Source organism: Panthera uncia, chromosome C2 (genome assembly GCF_023721935.1).
Source record: "Panthera uncia isolate 11264 chromosome C2, Puncia_PCG_1.0, whole genome shotgun sequence".
NCBI lineage: Eukaryota > Metazoa > Chordata > Mammalia > Carnivora > Felidae > Panthera > Panthera uncia.
The window spans coordinates 70458572-70479354 of record NC_064810.1 but is presented as its reverse complement, the minus strand read 5'-3'; the positions used below and the strand labels follow the sequence as shown (position 1 = coordinate 70479354).

Sequence of the window (20783 nt, the reverse complement as noted above, 5' to 3'; positions counted from 1 at the left end):
GGGACCTTCTCGTTGGATATGTGATCCCTTAGGGAAAATAATCTAGTCAGAGCCTTGGATTCAGAAATCCCAGGTTACTTTATCTGATGTTAACACTGACTCACTCTGTGAGTATGGGAAGAATTGTTTGCTTTTTCTTGTTTCAGCTTTTCTAACTATGGCAGAGGTTGCTATTCTTCTGCTTAAACAATCCTTTAATAATCTGAAACATACGCACACTTACAAATCTTGTATACAATCTCATGGCATTTGTAAACCACCTGACCCCATTCATGATTCCCCTATAGAACTGTCTAATCTCCAGGTTAGACATCATTACCCTAGGGAGCTGAATAATTTTTCTGTGTTATAAATGCTGATAAGAATTAATTTATAAAATATAGAGAAAGCAAGAATAATAATTTGCTATTGTTAATGACGAGTAATGACAAAAATATCTAGTAATAATTGTAATTTTATGCTTTTCACGTATTTGCATAACTCTGATCTGAAGTCAGATTTTTTGGCGCTTCTACTAATAGAGAACTCCCTCTTCTACAATTGAGTCAGTAAATTCAGGGACTATACATTTTTACAACTCTATTTTGCAGTATGTGCCAAAGCTCCACTCCAGCAGGGGGGAAAAAAAAGAACTGTGAGTCTCTAACAAATATTTGGCATTGGGTTAGGTTTGTTTACATGCATTATCTCATTAACATAAATAATTGCATTGCTTGTATTTTACTATTTGCAAACAAGATTAGTAGATAGCTATATAGCTGGCTTTTTTTGGTTTTTGTTTTGTCTTTTTATCCCTTTTTTGGATAACTCTCTTGTTAAAAGTTAGATTGGTTTGAAGCTTTCTATATTTGTACTAGAGTGATTGCCAATGAGCTAGGGGAACCCCTGGCTGTTAGATCACATTCACAACTATTTGCAAACCAGCTGTGAAGTGAAGGCTGGTAAAAAAAAAAAAAATAGTGACATATGGTCTTTGCTGTATGCTAGAGAACAAATGGTATGTGTAGCACTTAACAGAAAGCAGGTAGTTTTTGGGTTTTTTTTTAGGTGGTTTTTCTTATCTAAAGGGAATTACCTTAGATGTGATTATCCTTGTTTATTTTCTGGCCCTAAAGTAGAAGTCTTTTTTTTTTTTTTTAGAGTAGAAATCTTAAATCATTTTGTGCCATGGACGCCTTTGGCAGTATGGTGAAGCTTTGTGTATTCCCTTTTGGAATAATATTTTTATGTGCAAAAAACAAAATATAATTATAAAGGAAACTGTTGAAATAGTTATCAAAATGTTTTTAATATGTGTGATACAATGCTATATATGCTTTTTATTAACATAGTAAATGTTTACTATCAATGGATCTTATAACCATAATAACTTTATTTTTTTTAAGTTTATATATTTTGAGAGAGAGAAAACATGAGTGGGGGAAGGACAGAGAGAAGGAGAGACAGAGAATCCCAAGTAGACTCTGCGTGGTCAGCACCGAGCCAGATGCGGGACTCAAACTCACAAACCCATAAGATCATGATCTGAGCCTAAGACGCTTAACGAATTGAACCACCCAGGTGGCCCTAACCATAATTACTTTAAAATGATCATATGTTTAAACAATATTTGAAGATATTTGTAATAAGTATAATGTCTAAATATATCTAAGATTTCAATTGGTAACAAAGTCTACTGTTATGTTGTGGCTTATGTTCATAACTGAAGGAAGTAGTGAATTTGCCAGAGGTTAGTAAAAGTGAAGATATGATTTTTTTTTTTTTTTTGGTCCAACCCAGACTCCCTGAATCTATTGTAGACCCTGCCTTAGAGATATAAATTCTGTAACTCACTCTAGGAAGAGCAGAATCTAAATACAGTGTTTACTTACTGAATCTTGTAGTGGAAAAGTGGTGGAGCAAAATCGTTCAACCGTAAGAATTATTACAAGTGTTCCTTGTGGTTTTTAGTATAATCTCTTTCCAAAAAAGTTCTATTATACGGCCACGTGCAAATATAAGCTTTATTTTGTTCCATGGAGAACCCAGGGTCTGGCACAGAGTAAGTACCCACTCAATGTCTGTTGAAAAAAAGGTTTCTCTGAAGAAATTAAAGAGAAGAGATCAAGTTCAAAGATAAGATATTAGATGTGGCAATTTACAAGCTTCAGATATTGAGGCATAGCATTGAGCTCTGGTTTAAAACTAATCTGTCAGTGTAGGTTATGTTGTGACATTTACTTTTTCATTTGGCATTTCCTACATCAGGCATACTTAAGACTTATTCTATATAGTGTAGTAGTACATACAGGTCAGTGATATAAACTGCAGTAATCCTGTATCAGAAAGTTATAGTACAATTTCTTGAAATAATCATATTCCTAGCACTAACTTCTACTTTACAGCTGTTTCGATAATCTAGGTAGGATTTTCTTCCAAATTACTGATAAAACTGGCTCCGTCTTCATTTAGGATAAGAGTTGGATTTTTTTTTTTTTTTTTTTTTTTTGGGTAAAGGACCAGATAGTAAATATTAGGCTTTATAGGTCATACAGTGTCTGTTGCAACTACTCATCTCTGCAGTTGTAGCACAAAAGCAGCATAGACAGTACATCAGTGAATGGGTGTGGTTGTGTTCCAATAAAACTTTAGTTACAAAAGCAGGCAGTGGGCCATTTCTGGCCTGTGGGCTGTTTTTTGTTAATTCCTGATCTAGGAGGTCTGCTGGTTCTTGAATCCAATTCCTCCTCCCCACTATGGGTTAGACATACCCTCTCTCTAACTTCAAAGGCCTTTATATAAGCGATGACATGACTGCATTCTTCGGAAAGGCCTGAATGTACAGCAGATGAAGTGATTAATGCCAAGAGTATTAGATGCACTTTGACCTAGGAGTTCAGAGTTTGCCTCTTAAGAGCACCACTTTATCAGGGCTCCTTGGTGGCTCAGTCGGTTAAGCGTCCAACTTCAGCTCAGGTCATGATCTCATGGTTCATGGGTTTGAGCCCCATGTTGGGCTCTGTGCTAATAGCTCAGAGCCTGGAGCCGGGTTCGGTTTCTGTGTCTCCCTCTCTCTCTGCCCCTCCCCCGCTCGTGCTCTGTCTCTCTCTCTCAAAAATAAATAAACATTAAAAAAAATAAAAGAGCACCACTTTATTAAGCTCCACAATGGTAGAAGCAGGTAAAGATCCCAAATATAAAGTATGCTTGCTTACTCAGCTTTGTAACTGAACATAATGTAAAAAGTAAACCATTACTGGGCATATGGTTTTACTGAGGAAATCTCTGGGAAATCTCCCAGAGATGGGAGAAGCAGGAATAGAATACAAAGGAAAAATTCATGTTTCCTCTTTTTGCAGATAGTTCTCTGCAGTACTCTGGCAAATTTGAATTCAGTTTTTGAAACTTGAAGAATGTATGTGATCGCAACTTGCTATTACTTAGGTTGTTGCATAGGTTAGGAAACAGAATCTACCTCCTCTTTCACGTTGGAGTGCTTACTAGATCTGTTAACAATAAGGAAGTAGAATAGAAGGGATTGAGTGGGAGTCCTTAAAGCTGCACTTTAGGAGCCTTTCATCTTTAAAACACAAGCATATGCATGCCAGTACCCAGATTTTGTCTGCCTTAGGGTACGTATTGGAAAAAATGCTTTACTAGAGTTATCTTCAGAATCTTCTCCTTGCTACCCTTCCCACCTCACACACATTTCCACTTCTCTGTACTTTCTTAGTAGCAAATTTGATGCATCCAAGCAGGCATTTATTGGAACATTGAAGAACAAGACAAGCAGTGTGTACTGGGAGGTGAGTCAGCAGAAATGGAGCCAGATTTTGTGAATCTGAGTGAAAATTGCAGGCAAAATACTACGTTCTGTATCTTGAAAGCAATTTGAGACACTAATTCATTTAATAGGCTTGGTGGTGGTCTGGTGGTGGTGGCAGTTGTCTATATTTAGAATTTGTGCATGAATGGAGAATTTGACTAAGATAAGGTGACTAATCTCGGGACTGAAAAGGTAGCAATATTGGAAAAATGAGGCCTTACAAATGCTGCACTCTCACTGTCAGCTTCCTTTGACAAAGAAATTTTTTGTAGGATAAACCGCTAAAGAAACAGGAAGTGTTGGCACACAGCAATGAATTCGTAAGGGAGGCTATGTATTCTATCTTCAGCTACTTTCATTCTCACTCATCCCAGCTTAATGTGGATGCTATGGTTGGAAGCCAGAATCCACCTGCAAAATATTAGGTAATTTCCCACTCCCCATCCCCATTTTGATCTTATACCATATTGGTTCTTTTCCCTGCCTTATTGCCTTCTGGACAACCTGTTATGTTAAGGCAGCCTGTGTATGTATTTTTTTCTCCTTCTGGAATGTAGATGTTTTAAAGCCACCTTTTCCAGAAAGAATGTGCACCTTTACTTAATGGTGTTGGTTGATTACAGAGGTGCAGTTATCATAAATGAAGAGTTTGGGAAGTATTGTTCCTCACTGTTGTAGGTATTCAATTACTGGGCGATTGTGAATGTGGTATAGGTGATGTGGCTTTAGATGCAGCAAAGTTTCAGTTTAATAACTAAAAGCCAACATGTATTTACTATCCTCAGTATGTCCTCATCCTCCCACATGCCTTTTCTCAATAGCAAACTTGATGTGTCCTGGCAGGCATCTGTTGTAACTTTTGGGGAACTGGTAATTTTTTCCAGTAAGGCATTGATAACTAAAAGAACTCTTTTTTTTCCCTAATAAGGCACTAATTATAAAATTATTCTATATGCTTCTGTGGTGTATAGGTTAGTGGATGTGAGGGAGGATGGGGATGGTCTGAGAGAGCCAGTGAAAAATGGTTTCTTCAGAAATCTACAAAGTCAGAATTTAAAAAGTAGTAGTAGTTCTAGAGGAAAAGCATGAGGGTTAATCTCTATGATTTCTAAATTCGTTTAGAGTTATTGTTATGGAATGTCTGTGACCTTCGTGTTCTCCATCTCCTAAGGAGATAAGATACAGAAGTGTTTTATGTGAAACACCAAAAGTATTAGGTGTGTTTGTTCCAAATCCATAGGATCTTAAGACCTGAGTTTAAGTCTAATGTGTAATGTTCAGTTTAAAGTATAATGTAAAATACAATGTAAGACACAAAAATCATCTTTAGAAAACAGAAGAACTGTATGCAAAAAGGAATAATGTGGGCAGGTAAGGAAAAATATTTTTAACAGGATGGGACTTGCGTTGTGTCATCTTTGATACACTTATAAACTGACAAGAACTTGACCCCTTTCCATCAAAACAGAACAGTAATGTATAAAGAAAGTGCTTTTCAAAATTTCAGAGTGGTTTTCTATACTTAGTATATTTATTTAAATAGTTATTGAGTGCCTACTCTGTGCCAGAGCTCATTGATAGGTATTGGATGTATCAATTGTGATTTTTGTGGTTTCAAGTGATAAGAAACCCAGTTTAACTAACTTAAGCAAAAAGGAGAGTGTATTGGTTGGCACAATTAGACAGTTGAGGATCTGAATTCTCTCCATCACTAGCTTGCTTTCTCTGTGTCTGTGTTGACAATTTCAAAAGAGGCTCTCCTCCTGGTGATAGGATGGGGCACTGGATTGTCACAGGATGGTTCCCAAAGCCGTGTCTTTAGGTTCACATCCACAGAGAAAGAAGTGATCATCTTTGTCCAAGCATTCCCATCTGGTGAGTTCTAAATTTACTCTGATTGGACTGGCTTAGGTCACCTATTACTGCCTATCCCTTCTCCCTTCCTCCCCCAATCTCTGGCCAGGGGAGAGTGATGTGCTGATTGGTTTAGGGCACATGTTATCTGATGCTAGGGTTTGAGATTGAAGCTTACACAGACCAAATGAAAGCGAATTTCCAAATGAAAATGGGCTCTTTTTGGAGCAGGAGGGTTGAACAGTGGGAAGACAAACAACAGATCTCCACTACATCAGGGAGTTTATAGTCTAATTTCTCATTTAACCCTTAGCATGACTTAGAAATTAAGTACATTTTAATAGAGCCTTCCTTAATCACATGAAGAAACTCTTAGAATCAAGGGACTTACCTTAACCTCGAGTTAAGGTACTAGAAGGAGCTAGAATTAAATCTCAGTTTATATGATATGATTCCTAGTCTAGCGCCCTCGCTACTCTTCTGTTTTGGCCCAAACCAAAACAAGTCCCTAGAGTTCTTGAGTAGTCTGCCATCAATATGCCCAGTGAGAAGGGAGCCCACTGTTTATGAAAGATGACAGTAAATTCCTGTCTGACAGAATATAATAAGTGGTTTTGATTAAATTCATATATGACCATTTTATATACTAGGTAGCATAGTGTTGTTAAGTGCACAGACCCTAGAGCCAGAATGCTTAGGTTCAAATCCTGTTTTTGCCCTGTCCTAGGTGTGTGATGTCCGTCATTTAACGTAGCTGTGCCTTAATTTCCTCATCTGCAAAATAGAGATAATAGTATTACCTACCTTATAGGATTGTTGTGAGGGTTAAATTACTTAATATATGCAGAAGTTGAAAGTTCTTGGCCATAGAAAGTATTCTGTAAGTGTTAGCTATAATTATTATCATCACTATTATCATCATAATCTTTGGTATTATGATAGAGAAATATGGATTGTGTGATAATGCAGTGAAACAGATTTACATCTGATTGAATACCCTAATCATTAAGAATTTTAAATATATTCTATATTCTGTTTTCTAAAGATAAACTCTGCCATGTTTTATATTGTATTAAACTAGAGTATTAGGAGTGGATCTTATTTTGGCTCAGGTCATGATCACGCAGTTCATGGAATTAGGTCTCACATTGGGCTGTGTGTCAAGCTCTGTGCTACTGGCTGGGAGCCTGCTTGGGATTCTCTCCCCACCTCTGTCTCTCTGCCCCTCCTCCCTTTGCACATTTGTGTTCCCTCTCAAAATAAATAAGTAAACATTAAAAAAGAGTGGGTCATCACAAGGGGGAAAGGATCTAGTGGTATGTCACGTTGGCATATGATGACATATATCAATCCTGATCAATATTTTCATCAGTGACTTCGATGGAGACATAAAAACATTTTCAAGTTTACAGACTACATAAAATTATGATAAATAGCTAATATTATAGATGGCAGTCAAAATTTGAAATTATTTTAACAGACTGGAATAAGCAAAAAGATCAACCAAAATGGACTTTAACAGGATAATGACCAACAAAAGGAATAAATGTGTTTCTATACAACCTCAGCTCGAATGTCCTGGTGTGCCAAAAGGAAATGCCTCCTGAGGTAACCCAGTCCCATTTCAGATAACTCTTTTGTTCCTAAAAAGGTTATTATTATGTTTAGTTAAAATTTATAACTCTGCATCTTCCAACCAATGATGCATTTTTTGGTCGACTCTCACAGAACAACTGTTTGCTCTATCCAACATGACAAGCATTCAGATATTTAGAGATAGTTATCAGGTACCTTCTTATATAGTATAGAATTGTATCATATTGTATACTATAGTAGTTAGGGGTGTGTAGTCTGCAGCCAGGCTGACTGAATCTGATTCCTAGCTTCTCAGCTTACTAGCTATGTGACCTTAACTGTGCCTCAGTTTTCTCATCTGTAAAAATAGTGTTAAAAAACAATATAACTATGTCGAAGGATTGTGAAATTAAGGGAGTTTTAAATATTTTTAAGTATTTAGGTATACAGGTGTTATATAAGTGCTCACTGTTAGCGTAGTGGTGGTAACATTTCTTTCTTCATCACAGCTTAAGATCAGACTCTCTAGAAGGAGCGCCTGGGTGGCTTAGTCAGTTAAATGTCTGACTCTTGTTTGTGGCTCAGGTCATGATCTCGCAGTTTGTGGGATAGAGCCCCAAGTTGGGCTCTGTGCTGGCAGCATGGAGCCTGCTTGGGAGTCTCTCTGTCCCCCTCTCTCTCTGCCCCTTGCTCACATGCACACACACACTCTCTCTCTCTCTCAAATAAATAACCTTAGAGAAAAAAAAAGATCAGACTCTAGAAGAGTTCTTGCTACAGCAGTAGTTCTTAAATGGGGTAGGAGTGGGAGATATATAGCAGGAGATATAGCATATTTAATATTTTACCATATTTTTACATTAAAATGTAAAATGTGTACAAGCACTACTGTGTGCCAAGCACCGATTAAGGCTTTACATGGATTACTCCATTTGAACCTCGTTTGTTAGGTGATGCAACTCTGACGATTAAGGAATTTGTTCCAAGTTCTCATGGCTAATAAGTGGTAGAGATAGGATTCATATTTAGGTAATCTGACTTTAGGTCCTGAACTCTTTTAATCACTACACTATGCTGACGAAGCGAGGTTAAGATTTCTGTATTTCTTAAAATGGAGCATGGATAAATAATATTGAGAAACACTGCCTTACACATTTGATTAAAGGTGTTTATATAAGGCAGATGGAGAGATTTTGTTGTATGTATTCAAATGAAATACAGGTAAAATATATTAGTATTACTATTATTTACCAAAGGGCTTTGTAACATATTAATAACAATGGTTGCCTTGATTCTTTTTATGTTTGTGAAGTTTACTTTGGCTTTTTAATTAGCTAATCATACAAATCCTTTCTCTTGCCTTGAGTCCTCATTATGATATTTTATATTTTTTGTATGATTTTTTAAAAAAAGTTTATTTATTTATTTTGAGAGAGAGAGAGGAGAGGAGGGAGAGAGAGAGAGAGAGAGAGAGAGAGAGAGAGAGAATCCCAAGCAGGCTCCATGCTGTCAGTGCAGAGCCCCATATGGGGCTTGAATCCACGAACCATGAGATTATAACCTGAGCCAAAATCAAGAGTCAATGCTTAACTGACTGAGCCACCTAGGCACCCCTGTGGTTTTTTAATCTAGTGAAATAGATCCAGTGTCACAAGGTCCAACCACCCCAGATACTAATTTGGCTTTAGAATGTCTTTAAAACCACACTGACAATATTTTAACTCTTGGAAGGAGAGCCTTTGCTTCTTTCTAGTATAATAATATCCACCATGATTTGTCTAGTTAAGTTGAATCATATGACAGGATGATTCAGTATTTTAAGAAGTAAGCAGTTCAAAAGCAAAGCAAATTTTATGTTATGTGTATTTTGCCACAATGTAAAACAAACAAAAAAGCAAAGCAAAGTTGAAGTCGGGGAGGGAGGGATAGATTATAAAGTGAGTGGCATGAAGAAACCTGAGAGTGATAGTTATGTTGCTTATCTTAATTTTGATGATTCACAGATGTATAGATATGTTAAAACTCATTAAATTATATACTTTAAATACAGTTTGTTGTGTGTCAATTATACTTCAATAAAGCTGTAAAAATATTGTAGCACACATTACCCCCCCCTTCCTCTTACTCCCCACCCCACCCCCCACACACAGAGCAGACTTCTGAGAAATTCCTATAAACATGTTTTTGGACCTGTTAAGTATTTTTCTGTTAAACACTAAAGAATTTTAACTGTAAGTTATGGAAAATAATTGTTGAAAATATGACATGACATTTATTCCCTTGATTTATTATGGCACCCTTAAAATTCTTTTATATCACGAATGGAAAGTGCCACCTATTTGTAATGTCAGAAGAGGGAAGAACAGAGATTAAAGAATTTTTTTTATTTTTTATTTTTGAGAGACTGAACTCGAGTGTGGGGGAGAGAGAGAGAGGGAATGAGAATCTTAAGCAGGCTCTATGCTCAGCTTGGTGTTGGACGTGGAGCTCGATCTCATAACTCTGGAACATTGACCCCAGCCGAAATCAAAAGTGGGGAGGGAGCTTAACCAACTGAGCCACCCAGGTGCCCCAAGAATTCTTTATTGCTTAAGTTGAAAGCTTAGAAAAATCATAGCAAAACTAATAGGGAAGATCTATATATCTGTACAGCTGACAAATTGGACTGCCTCTGAATCAGGCCAATAGCCATGTCAGTTATGTTTGATTGGTCGTGGGGCCTTGTTTACCTTTGAAGTAACTGTGACCTTTTATTCTGTGCAGTTAAGACTGATTTACATCAGTAAGAACTTAAGGGACCCATGCCGTAAGGAGAATGTTCTTGATAGAAGGAAGCAACAGTATTGATGATGAGACAGCTTCTTTTTAAAAGTCTTGGATTTCTGGGGCACCTGGGTGGCTCAGTTGGTTAAGCATTGGACTTCAGCTCAGATCATGATCTGACATGAGTTTGAGTCCGGCATCCGATGTCTGCTCTCAGTGCAGAGCCTGCTTTGGATTCTCTGTCTTCCTCTCTCTCTGCCCCTCCCCTACTCACTCTCTCTCTCCCAAAAACAAACATAATAAATAAATGAGTAAGTAAGTAAGTAAGTAAGTAAGTAAAAACCTTGGATTCTAGGAGATAGCCCAATATAGTGGTGAAGACTTGGGAATTAGGCAAGCCTGGATTTAAATCCTGGCTCTCCCATTGGCCAGCTGTGTGATCTGTTGGTTATGTTGCTTAACTTCCCTGATCTTTAGTTTTCTCATTTGTAAGTTGGGGCTAATAATACCTGCATCTCAGGTTGTATGGGTTAAATGAGAATAATGTGTATTAAGTGCCTAGCACAGTGCTTGGCACATAGTAAATATTCAAAAAAAGATAGTCATTATTATGATTGTTGCTGTTATGATCTTACTTCCTTGCAAGATGTTTAGATTATGAGAACATATACTTCTTGGAATATTTGTATCATGTATACTAAATCAAAGAATTAGGAAGGAGAAGGAATATGTTTCTAGAGAATCTGAAAGACAATCTTATATGAGAGCCTATCTATGTGGAAAATTGCTACAGAACATTTTAAAAATTAAACTTTTTATTTGAAAAGTGTAAAGCCTATAGAAAAGTTGCAAGAATATTAAAATTAACTCCTTTATACCCCATCTAGTTGCATACATTGATAACATTTTGCCATATTTGCTTTACCTTTTTTTATATATAACATAGTGTACACAATTTTCTTCTTTCTCCTCCCCCACTCCTTCCCTTTCTTCTCCTCCATCCCCTTCCTTTGTTCCCTCCTCCCTCCCTCCCTTCTCTCACCTCCTTTCTATACCGCTATTGCTGCTGCTGAGGGTAAGTTGCAGAGATCATGACCCTTTTACCTCAAGGTACTTCAGCATTTATCTCCTTAAAACAAGGATAGTCTTTTACATAACATTGTGTAGTTATCAGGAAGTTTATTTTTTTCAATGTTTATTTATTTTTGAGACAGAGAGAGAGAGTGTGTGAGCTGGAGAGGGACAGAGAGAGAGACAGGAGATGAAGTGAGTTCTATGCTGACAGCAGAGAGCCCAATGTGGGGCCTAAACTCACGAACTCTGAGATCATGACCTGAGCTGAAGTTGGACACTTAGCTGACTGAGCTACCCAGGCGCCCCAGGAAGTTTATTTTAACGTTGATGTGTATTATGATTTGGTACACAGTCCATATTCAGATTTTACTGATTGTCCTAATGACTATCCTTTATAACAATTTCTCCTGCAGCCTAGAAATGAAATTTTGTTGTCATTTCTTTGGAACAATCCCTCAGCCTTTCAGTGTGTGTGTGTGTGTGTGTGTGTGTGTGTGTGAATTTATTATTTATTTTGAAAGAGAGAGAGCGTGCTTGAACTGGGGAGGGGCAGAGAGAGAAAGAATCACAAGCAGGCTCCACATCATCAGTGTGGACCAATGTAGCACTTGAAGTCATGAACCATGAGATCATGACCTGAGCGAAAATCAAGAGTTGTATGCTTAACCGACTGAGCCACCCAGGCGCCCTTCATTGTTTTTCATGGTTTACATTTTTTGAAGAGTAACAGGCTTTATTTATTTATTTATTTATTTATCTATATCCATGCTCAGCGTGGAGCCCAATGGGGGGCTCATGGCCTGAGCCAAAATCAAGAGTCTATGTTCAACCAACTAAGCCACCCAGGCACCCTGTAGAATCTTGTTTTTTTTTTTTTTTTTTTTTTTTTGAGAGAGAGAGAATGTGTGCGAAAGCACGTGCTGGGGAGGGGCAGAGAGAAAGGGGACAGAGGATCTGAAGCAGGCTGTGTGCTGACTGCCGGGAGCCCGATGCGGGCTCAAACTGTGAGATCTGGTCTGAGCCAAAGTCTGGCACTTAACCCAATTGAGCCACCCAGGCACCCCTACAATGTCTTTTAATTGAGGTTTGTTTGCTCGTTCCTTATAAATCCATACAGGCTACGCATTTGGGGCAGGTGATGGAGACATTATTGGTGATGTTAGTTAACTTGGATCACTTGGCTAAGAAATTTTTTCGTTATAAAGTTAACTCTTTTCCCTTTGTAATTAATAAGTAATTTATGAGAATTGCTTCAAAATACATGGAGATACTTTGAAACTGTCTAAATATCCTGTTCTTTAGCAAATTTCCCCCAGTGGTTTTAGAATCCTAAAGAGCACTTTTATATCATGAACATGTGGTTTCTTCAGCTGAATTAAAGTCTTCTTGAGAAAATAGTTTACTTCAAAAAGTATGTATCTTGTACACAGTAAGTTCCCACTATTAGTGACTGCCTGACCTTCAGCTGCCTGACACCAGATTGCTCATTACATTTTTCATGATGGATTTTGTCTACTTACCCTGAGAAGAAGTTAACAGATACTTAAGCAAAAGTCCTGTTGTGTGTAAATTAGAAATGGTCACTAATTGCACTGATTAGGTGTTTTTAGTAGGCCTCAGACCAGTGAGATAGGAGTAGTAATACAATCTCTGGATAGTTTCAAACATATGATAACAATAATGAAGAAAAGCTCTGATCATCACCGGAAAACTTGTTAAATGTATAGCACCTTTATTCCATTTTAATTTGCATTCGTGATGAAAGGAAGTTTCTGGGTGGTGTTCATCTTTCACTTTGGACTCTGACATTTTTCATGTCAGCCTAATACTTAGCCATGACTCATGGGTGTCACCTTCACTCTTTAAGAATTAGGTCAGATTTCTCTTAGATCTTGTCATATTGCCACTTGGAATTTAGCTGGAGGAAAGAAAATAAGGCTCAACTGCAGTTGTTTAGATGAACATCTTATTCAGGAGGGCTAATTAGAGACAGAAAGGTGGAGTAGAATGTCCTCATTCTGTCTGGCATTTTTTTAAAATAGTATTTTATTTTGGGGAGAGTGCAAGTGGGAGAGGGGTAGAGAGAGGAGGACAGAGGATCCAAAGCGGGCTCTGCACTGACAGGCTGACAGCAGCGAGCCTAATACAGGGCTCGAACTCATGAACTGCGAGATCATGACCTGAGCCCAAGTTGGATGCTCAACTAACTGAGCCACCCAGTGCCCCTGGCATTTTTTTTTGTTTTGTTTTTTATCTCTGCTCTGAGGATATTTTTTCCACCTTTCACTGTACATATCTTGGGCAGAAATGACAGTTAACCATTAAAGTTCCTCTATCCCCAATTTCTGGCTGATGCCAGAAATTATCATTATCAATTATCATTATCATTATCAATTAATTTGTGCAAATTATGTTACCCAAGAAAAATGCAGATATCCTTGCAGGGTGTTGGAGAGGTAGCACAAGCCAACATCTAAACATAAACATCAAATATTCAGAGCTGTTCTGTGGTAGCTAGTTGCTAGAAGCTTTCTGCTAAGTGAGAGAGTAATTTATAAGTTTTCACTGGGGGAGGGAGAAGCCAGGGTGAGGTTTTAATAGTTGGCGCTTTGAATAGCTTAAGGTGCTAACTCTGAAAGAGGAAGGGGAAATGGGTATTAGACCAGGAAAAGGAAGGACATTTAAAAGATACAATATACTTACTTTACAATTTTCATAGATAACCCTGATGGAGTGGTCTCTGAAATCTACAGAGCATTAGGAGTTAAGAAATACATGTTTTGTTAAACCAGGAATTGGTGATGGCTGTCTCTTTTAAAAAAAGGCTCTTTTTTTTTCCATCTGCACCAAAGACATACCTTTCACTTTTCCTTGTGTCTGTCATATCTCCAGGTGTATCAGGGATGTTATTAGGGGAGGGTGGTAAATTCTATGTAACTGACTTTCTCAACAAAGTTATTTCAATCTTTTACATTTAGACAGGATATGAAATTAGCAGTTGGTATACAGGCTGCATTGGTCAGGGTAATAATTTCCAAGGTCAGGTGCCATTGTTTCACAGAGAGGCATTTCAGTGTTTCTACTAGAGCATGTGTTTTGTGAAGCTTTGTTGTTTTTTTGCCAGATGCAATTGGCTCATCTTGTGAGATCTGTGCTATGGAATTGATCTTTTGCTCAGTGTATCTGTGTTAACATCTCTGAAATACTTGTGACAGACTTTTTCTCCACTTCAATGAGAAAAAAATTCTTTTTCACTTTCTATGACCAGTTAAAAGAAGATGGATGCTCAGAGTTCAGCCAAAGTCAACACAAGAAAGAGGAGGAAAGAGGTACCTGGACCCAATGGGGCAACAGAAGAAGATGGAATTTCTTCAAAAATGCCACGCTGTGCAATTGTAAGGAAGAGATATCTTTTTTGAACACTTAACCTGGCAGGGGGATGGTAAACAGTGATATAAAATTAGTGATATCAGTATGACAAATCTTCTTAAATGATGGAAAGAATGAATAGTAAGTGTGAATAGTATTTTCACAGTTGTTGGAAATGTTCTACTTTCTTATCAAATTGAAGTTCACAGCTAACTTGCAAAAGCTTTACATTGGAACTGGAAAAAGAATGTTAGGAAAATTTGGAAGTTGTTAAGTTAGTTTATTAAGCTAAAGATTAAATTAAAGTGAATGAAATAGAGAAATTTGAGCTCTAGGCAGTCATCTGATCTTAGTATCATCTCTTAGTGTTTAGTTTTCTGTGTCTTACTTTTTTTCTGCCATATCATGCCTTCACTCTATTACTGGCTATATCTTAGATGAGAGCCTTTTTCTGTTACTGCCTACCTTATATTCCTTTATCCCTGGGACATTATCTTGTATTTCCTAACCACTGCCAAGCTGTCAATGAAACACCCCATTCCAAACTGCTCATCCTGTCTCAGTTTGGTACCCTTCTTAAAGCTTCCCCTAAAAAACATGTCAATGAACACATGTACAATTGAAGTTATTATTGGTATGTAATATTATTATGAAATCCATGTTTTAAAATTCCAGTGAAAGGATTATATATTTCTGTGTTTTCTTTACCTATATTGACTGTTAGCCATTGATCAAACTGCAATTTCCACTGGTTAGTTCTGGAACTTCATATAGTGCAAAGGGAAAAGCATTTTTACTCTGACACAAATAACATTTGTTCTAAACCAGTACTCTATCTTGATCAGTAAAACCAGCTGGACTCCACCAATAGGAGGCTTATGATTTAGGCCTGATATCGATGATATTGGTAGGGGCAAGTATATTCCTTTCCTATTGCTGCTTAACAAATTGCCACATATTTAGCGGCCTAAAACAATACAGATATATTGTCTTACAGTTCCGGAGGTTAGAAGTCTTAAATGGATTTTGGAGGACTAATATCAAAGTGTTGATAGGACTGGAGGTTGTAGGGGAGAATCTGTTTTCTTGTCTTTTCCAGCTTTGAGGGGCTGCCCCCATTGCTTTGCTCATGGTGCCAGCCAGCAATCACATCACTCTGCTGCTTCTGTCATCACATTTCTTCTTCTTCTTTTTTTTTAAGTTTTATTTATTTATTTTGAGAGAGAGAGAGAGACCTAGTGAGCCCGAGCACAAGCCAGGGAGGGGCAGAGAGAGAGAGGGAAAAAGAGAATGCCAAACAGGCTCTGTGCTATCAGTGCTGAGCCCAACAAGGCCTTGATGGGGCTTGATCTCACGAACCATGAGATCATGACCTGATCTGAAATCAAGAGTCAGACACTTAACTGAGCCAACCGGTGCCCCTCATCACATGTCTTTTGATTCTGACTCTCCTACCTGCTTTTTCACTTATAAAGACACTTATGATAAGGTACCTGGGTGGCTTAGTCGGTTGAGTGTCTGACTGTGGCTCAGGTCATGATCTCGTGGTTTGTGAGTTTGAGCCCCACATTGGGTTCTCGTCTGTCAGTGTAGAGAATGTCTCAGATTTTCTGTTTTCCTCTCTCTTTGCCCCTCCTTCTGTCTCTCTCTCCAAATTAAATAAACATAAAAAAATTTTTTAAAAGGCCCTTGTAATTACATTGAACATATTTGGATAATCCAGGATAATCACCCTTTCTCAAAATCCTTTAATTTAATCATATCTGCAAAGCCCTTTTTGCCATGTAGGGTAACATAGTCACAGGTTCCAGAGAATAACATGTAGACACGGCTTTAGGAAGCCATTATTCTGTACACCATACCAGGTATACTCAGAAAATGACTCAGCAGTCAACAAAACAGGAGAACATTGTTAATTTCTGAATGTTTCTTAGAGAATTCAGGTTAAGAGGATGATGGTAAGCACCAATTCAGCAATCAGTCTTGGAGGAGGGACAAGGTATAACCATGTAGTTGATACTCTTCACCAGTCACAAGAGCTAAGAATAGAGCAAAGAAGGCAAGTGGAATGGTGGAATGGGCTCTGAGAAGACTTAAATTTCTCAGTCCTTAGAATTGAGGAATTTCAGTGCTTTAAATTGCTTTGCTTCGTATATTCATGTCACAGATCAATTGAGTGACTTGCTACTTACTCCACATTCCTCTCTAGTTAACACACTGGCTCTTTAGCATGGGCTAATGGTCAAAGATTCATTCACTCAACAGGCTGTACCAGCCCTAGTGAGGAGTGTCCGCTAAATAAACTTGTCTGTCATTGTACACTTGTACTTTCTATCTCTGATCCCTTTTCAACTTTGTAGTGAAAGCAAACAATATTTTTTTCCTGTTTTTATAACAGGAATCTCTATTGAGATCATATAACCCACGCGTTTAAACTGCACAATTCAATGATTTTGGGTATATTTAGAATTGTGCAACCATCACCACAACTAATTTTAGAATATTTTATGTATCTAAAATGTGGATACCACATTTTATGTGTCCACACATTAGTTGACATTTGGGTTGAGCAAACAAGATTTTATCACACACAATGTCCAGCATAGCCACTAGGTGCTAAGAGTATAAAAGTAAATAGGACCTTCCCTTTGAGAGATGTGAGCCTAATGGGGAACTCTATAGCTCAGAGCTCAGAAGAATTTTTTTCCTTGCAAGGGTGGAGAGAAATTGGAAGGATCATTTAGTATTAGGTAGCTACATTGGTGGGTCAGGATGAATTAGAAAGAAGAGAGAAAAGAATTGGGGAAAAATGAAGCGATAACTTTATGGCTAGTTTGTTTGTAAGTATAAAGAATTTACTGACTCTTAAATACAGAGAACAAACTGAGGGTTGCTGGAAGGGAGGTGGGTTGGGGGGGCAGTTAAATGAGTGATGGGCATTAAGGAGGGCACTTGTTAGGATGCGCACTGGATGTTATATGTAAGTGATGAATCACTGGGTTCTACTCCTGATACCAATACTACACTGTATGTTAACTAACTTGAATTTAAATTAAAAAAAAAAAAAAAGAATTTACTGATACAGATGTTTCTAAAGATACATTCAAAAAGAATCACAAAAATATTTATGAAGAATAAGACATTTAGCCTATATCTGTATTTAGCACATGTATGGTTAAGTCACAAATTGGCAACAGTTCTGCTAATGGAGATAGATATCACAACCTCATATATTGAGAACACCTGTGTGCCAGTTACTATACACTGGAGATGCAAAGATGAAAAGATGACCTTGCTCTTAAGAAGCTCACAGACAAATAGGGGAAATAGATACGTTATTAAGATATAGAATGAAAAGGGCCAGATAGAAGGAAGTTAGAAATACAATGGCTGCCTAGATGAACAACAGATTAACTTTGACCTAGAGGTGGGGACAGTGGTTTTGGAAAAGCTTCACTGAGGAGATTATTTCTGAGCTGAACTTTGAAGAATAAATAGGAATTCAAGAAATGGACAAGAGATAGAATACAAGTTCAAGTGTGATATAATAGTACGTTTAGCAAACCATGAGTAATATTAGAGTTTAAAGTTCAGAAAATAATCTGCAATAGATAAGGCAAGCGACAACCTGATTAATGAAGGATCTTGTGTGCTGTGCTAAAGAGTTGAACTTTACCCTGTGGGCAATGTGATCAGATTTGTAATTTAGATCATCCTGATTGCTTTGGAAAAGATGAGCTGAAACAGTGATAGAAACCAGAGAACTAGTTGCGAGATTGTTGTAATGATCCAGGTTGAAGATAATGAGGACTTAAACTAAAATTTTAAGTTTTTAAGAGGTAAAATAGGGGCGCCTGGGTGGCGCAGTCGGTTAAGCGTCCGACTTCAGCCAGGTCACGATCTCGCGGTCTGTGAGTTCGAGCCCCGCGTCAGGCTCTGGGCTGACAGCTTGGAGCCTGGAGCCTGTTTCCGATTCTGTGTCTCCCTCTCTCTCTGCCCCTCCCCCGTTCATGCTCTGTCTCTCTCTGTCCCAAAAAAAAAAAATAAATAAATAAAATAAAATAAAATAAAATAAAAAAAGAGGTAAAATAGATAATTCTTGGAAATCAGGATGTAAAGGATGAGAGGTGTTAAAGATGACTTCTAGTTTGAGTCTTAGGTAGATTGTGTATATGGGATGCTTCTTAAATAAATACAGAAAGAAGATCTGGTTTAGCAGAAAGATGATAAGTTTAATTTAATACAAGTTCAATTTAAAAGGTCTAGGAAACATCCAAATAGTAGTTAGATAGATGAGCTCATTGTTTCCATTCATTGAAATGGCAATAAGAGTCTGAGAAAATTGTTACTTTTCTTTTTCACTTCCTCCTTTCCTTCTTCTCTCCCTCCCTCTCTCCCTCTCCCTCTCCCCTTATCTCCTTCTCCCTTCCTTTCTTCTTTTCCTCCTTTTCCTTTCCTTCTTTCCTTCCTCCTTCCTTCCTTCCTTCCTTCCTTCCTTCCTTCCTTCCTTCCTTCCTTCCTTTCCTATCCCCAGGGAGTGGAATCTCTCAGCTCTGTTCTTTATCCCTTCTTTACCACACCATGTGGTATTCCTCTTGACTCCATAGCCTTTCGTCTAGTATTATGGAAATAATTTGGATCTCAGGAACACTTGTTATCATTTGTGCCGCATGTTTGAGTAAAAGGGAAATGTTTCTCTGTGTCATTCTGAAAGCTTTTGCTGAAAAATATTTAAGAGTCCTTAGAAGTAGAATCCTGGGAAGCCAGTATCAAATTATGGTCTTAATCTGAGTTATCTCCATTTCCCTATTTTTTTTTTAATTTTTAAGTTTATTTGTTTGTTTTGAGAGAGAGAGAAAGAGAGAGAGGGCAAGCATGAGTGTGGGAGGGACAGAGAGAGGGAGAGAGAGAATCCCAAGCAGGCTCCACATTGTCAGTGCAGAGCCCGATGCAGGGCTCGAACCCACGAATTGTGAGATCGTGACCTGAGCCAAAATCAGGAGTTGGACGCCCAACCAGCAGAGCCACCCAGGCTCCCCTCCATTTCCCTATTTTAAGGACACCAGAATGTCATCTCTTTGACTGGAATTTTGAGGAATAGTGCGTTAATATATGTGAACATAATCAGGAAAAGTTTTCATGAAAGCAATATTGCATTTAGAAGACCATTCATAATTTGGGAGATGATCATTAATAGTCAGAATTTTTAGTTATAATAGTATTAGTTATAATTTGTATAGAATTAGAAACTTCATATAGCATCTAGAAGCTAACCTCTTAGATTAATACAATTTAGTTAATTTTGTTGATGTAATGAAATCCTGTGTTCCATAAAATGGAATTGAAAATGAACTCATGGGGGCGCCTGGGTGGCTCAGTCGATTAAGCGGCTGACTTCGGCTCAGGTCATGATCTCGCGGTCCGTGAGTTCGAGCCCCGCGTCGGGCTCTGTGCCGACAGCTCAGAGCCTGGAGCCTGTTTCAGATTCTGTGTCTCCCTCTCTCTGACCCTCCCCTGTTCATGCTCTGTCTCTCTCTGTCTCAAAAATAAATAAACGTTAAAAAAAAAAATTAAAAAAAAGAAAATGAACTCATGTTGTTGATGATGACCTAATTTGTTGAGTGCCACCATATGTAAAAAGTTGTGCTAGTCACTTTGCGTATGCTATTTTATTTAACTCTCAAGTAACCTTGTGGGGCCAGTATTATCTTCTATTTTATGGAAGATGAAAGCTGTGCTATCACAGCTATTAAGTGATAGAGCTGGGATTTAGATCTAAGTTTTTTTAAGTTCTAAATCCATGCTTTTTCATTTATGCTTCACAACCAGATAGTCAAACGACTTGAAAATAATACTATTCTGTAGCATTCCCTTGAGGTTAAAATGAAGGAGGTATGTTTTAGGAGAATATAGGTAGAAATACTTAGTCCTACTTTTATAAAGCATCTTCTAGATGCTTTTTTAGAAAGATGTTTTTAAAAATACTATTCATTCTAGCTGGAGACATCTAGAGAGATAAAGATTTTGCTGATCTCTTGTAGTCAAAGAACCTTTGGTTTCACTTTCTATACTTAGGAGGAATTGAAACCCTAGCCAGGAGGGATAGCTGTATTTGCCTTTTGCCTTGGAATGTACACAGTAATCAGAAAAGATTGAAGAAATAGTTGTAAAAGATAGGATACTTTAATGTATCTTTTTAAATTAAGATAAAATTCATATAACATAAAATTTATCATTTAAAGCATTTAAATTTTTTTTTAATGTTTATTTATTTTTGAGACAGAGAGAGACAGAGCACGAGCAGGGTAGGGACAGAGAGAGAGAGGGAGACACAGAATCCGGG

The 20783-nt window shown here is 37.7% G+C and overlaps 1 protein-coding gene across 3 annotated transcripts in view; it reads left to right on the top strand.

Moving 5' to 3' along the window:
• Positions 1-20783, top strand: part of PCYT1A (phosphate cytidylyltransferase 1A, choline) — a 43430-nt gene that overhangs the window by 2700 nt on the left and 19947 nt on the right. For all 3 annotated transcript variants that reach the window (XM_049629489.1, XM_049629490.1, XM_049629491.1), the window contains exon 2: positions 14340-14466. In XM_049629489.1, coding sequence (XP_049485446.1) covers positions 14350-14466 — 117 coding nt within the window. In that variant the 5' untranslated portion in view covers positions 14340-14349. The remainder of the gene's footprint in view (positions 1-14339; positions 14467-20783) is intronic.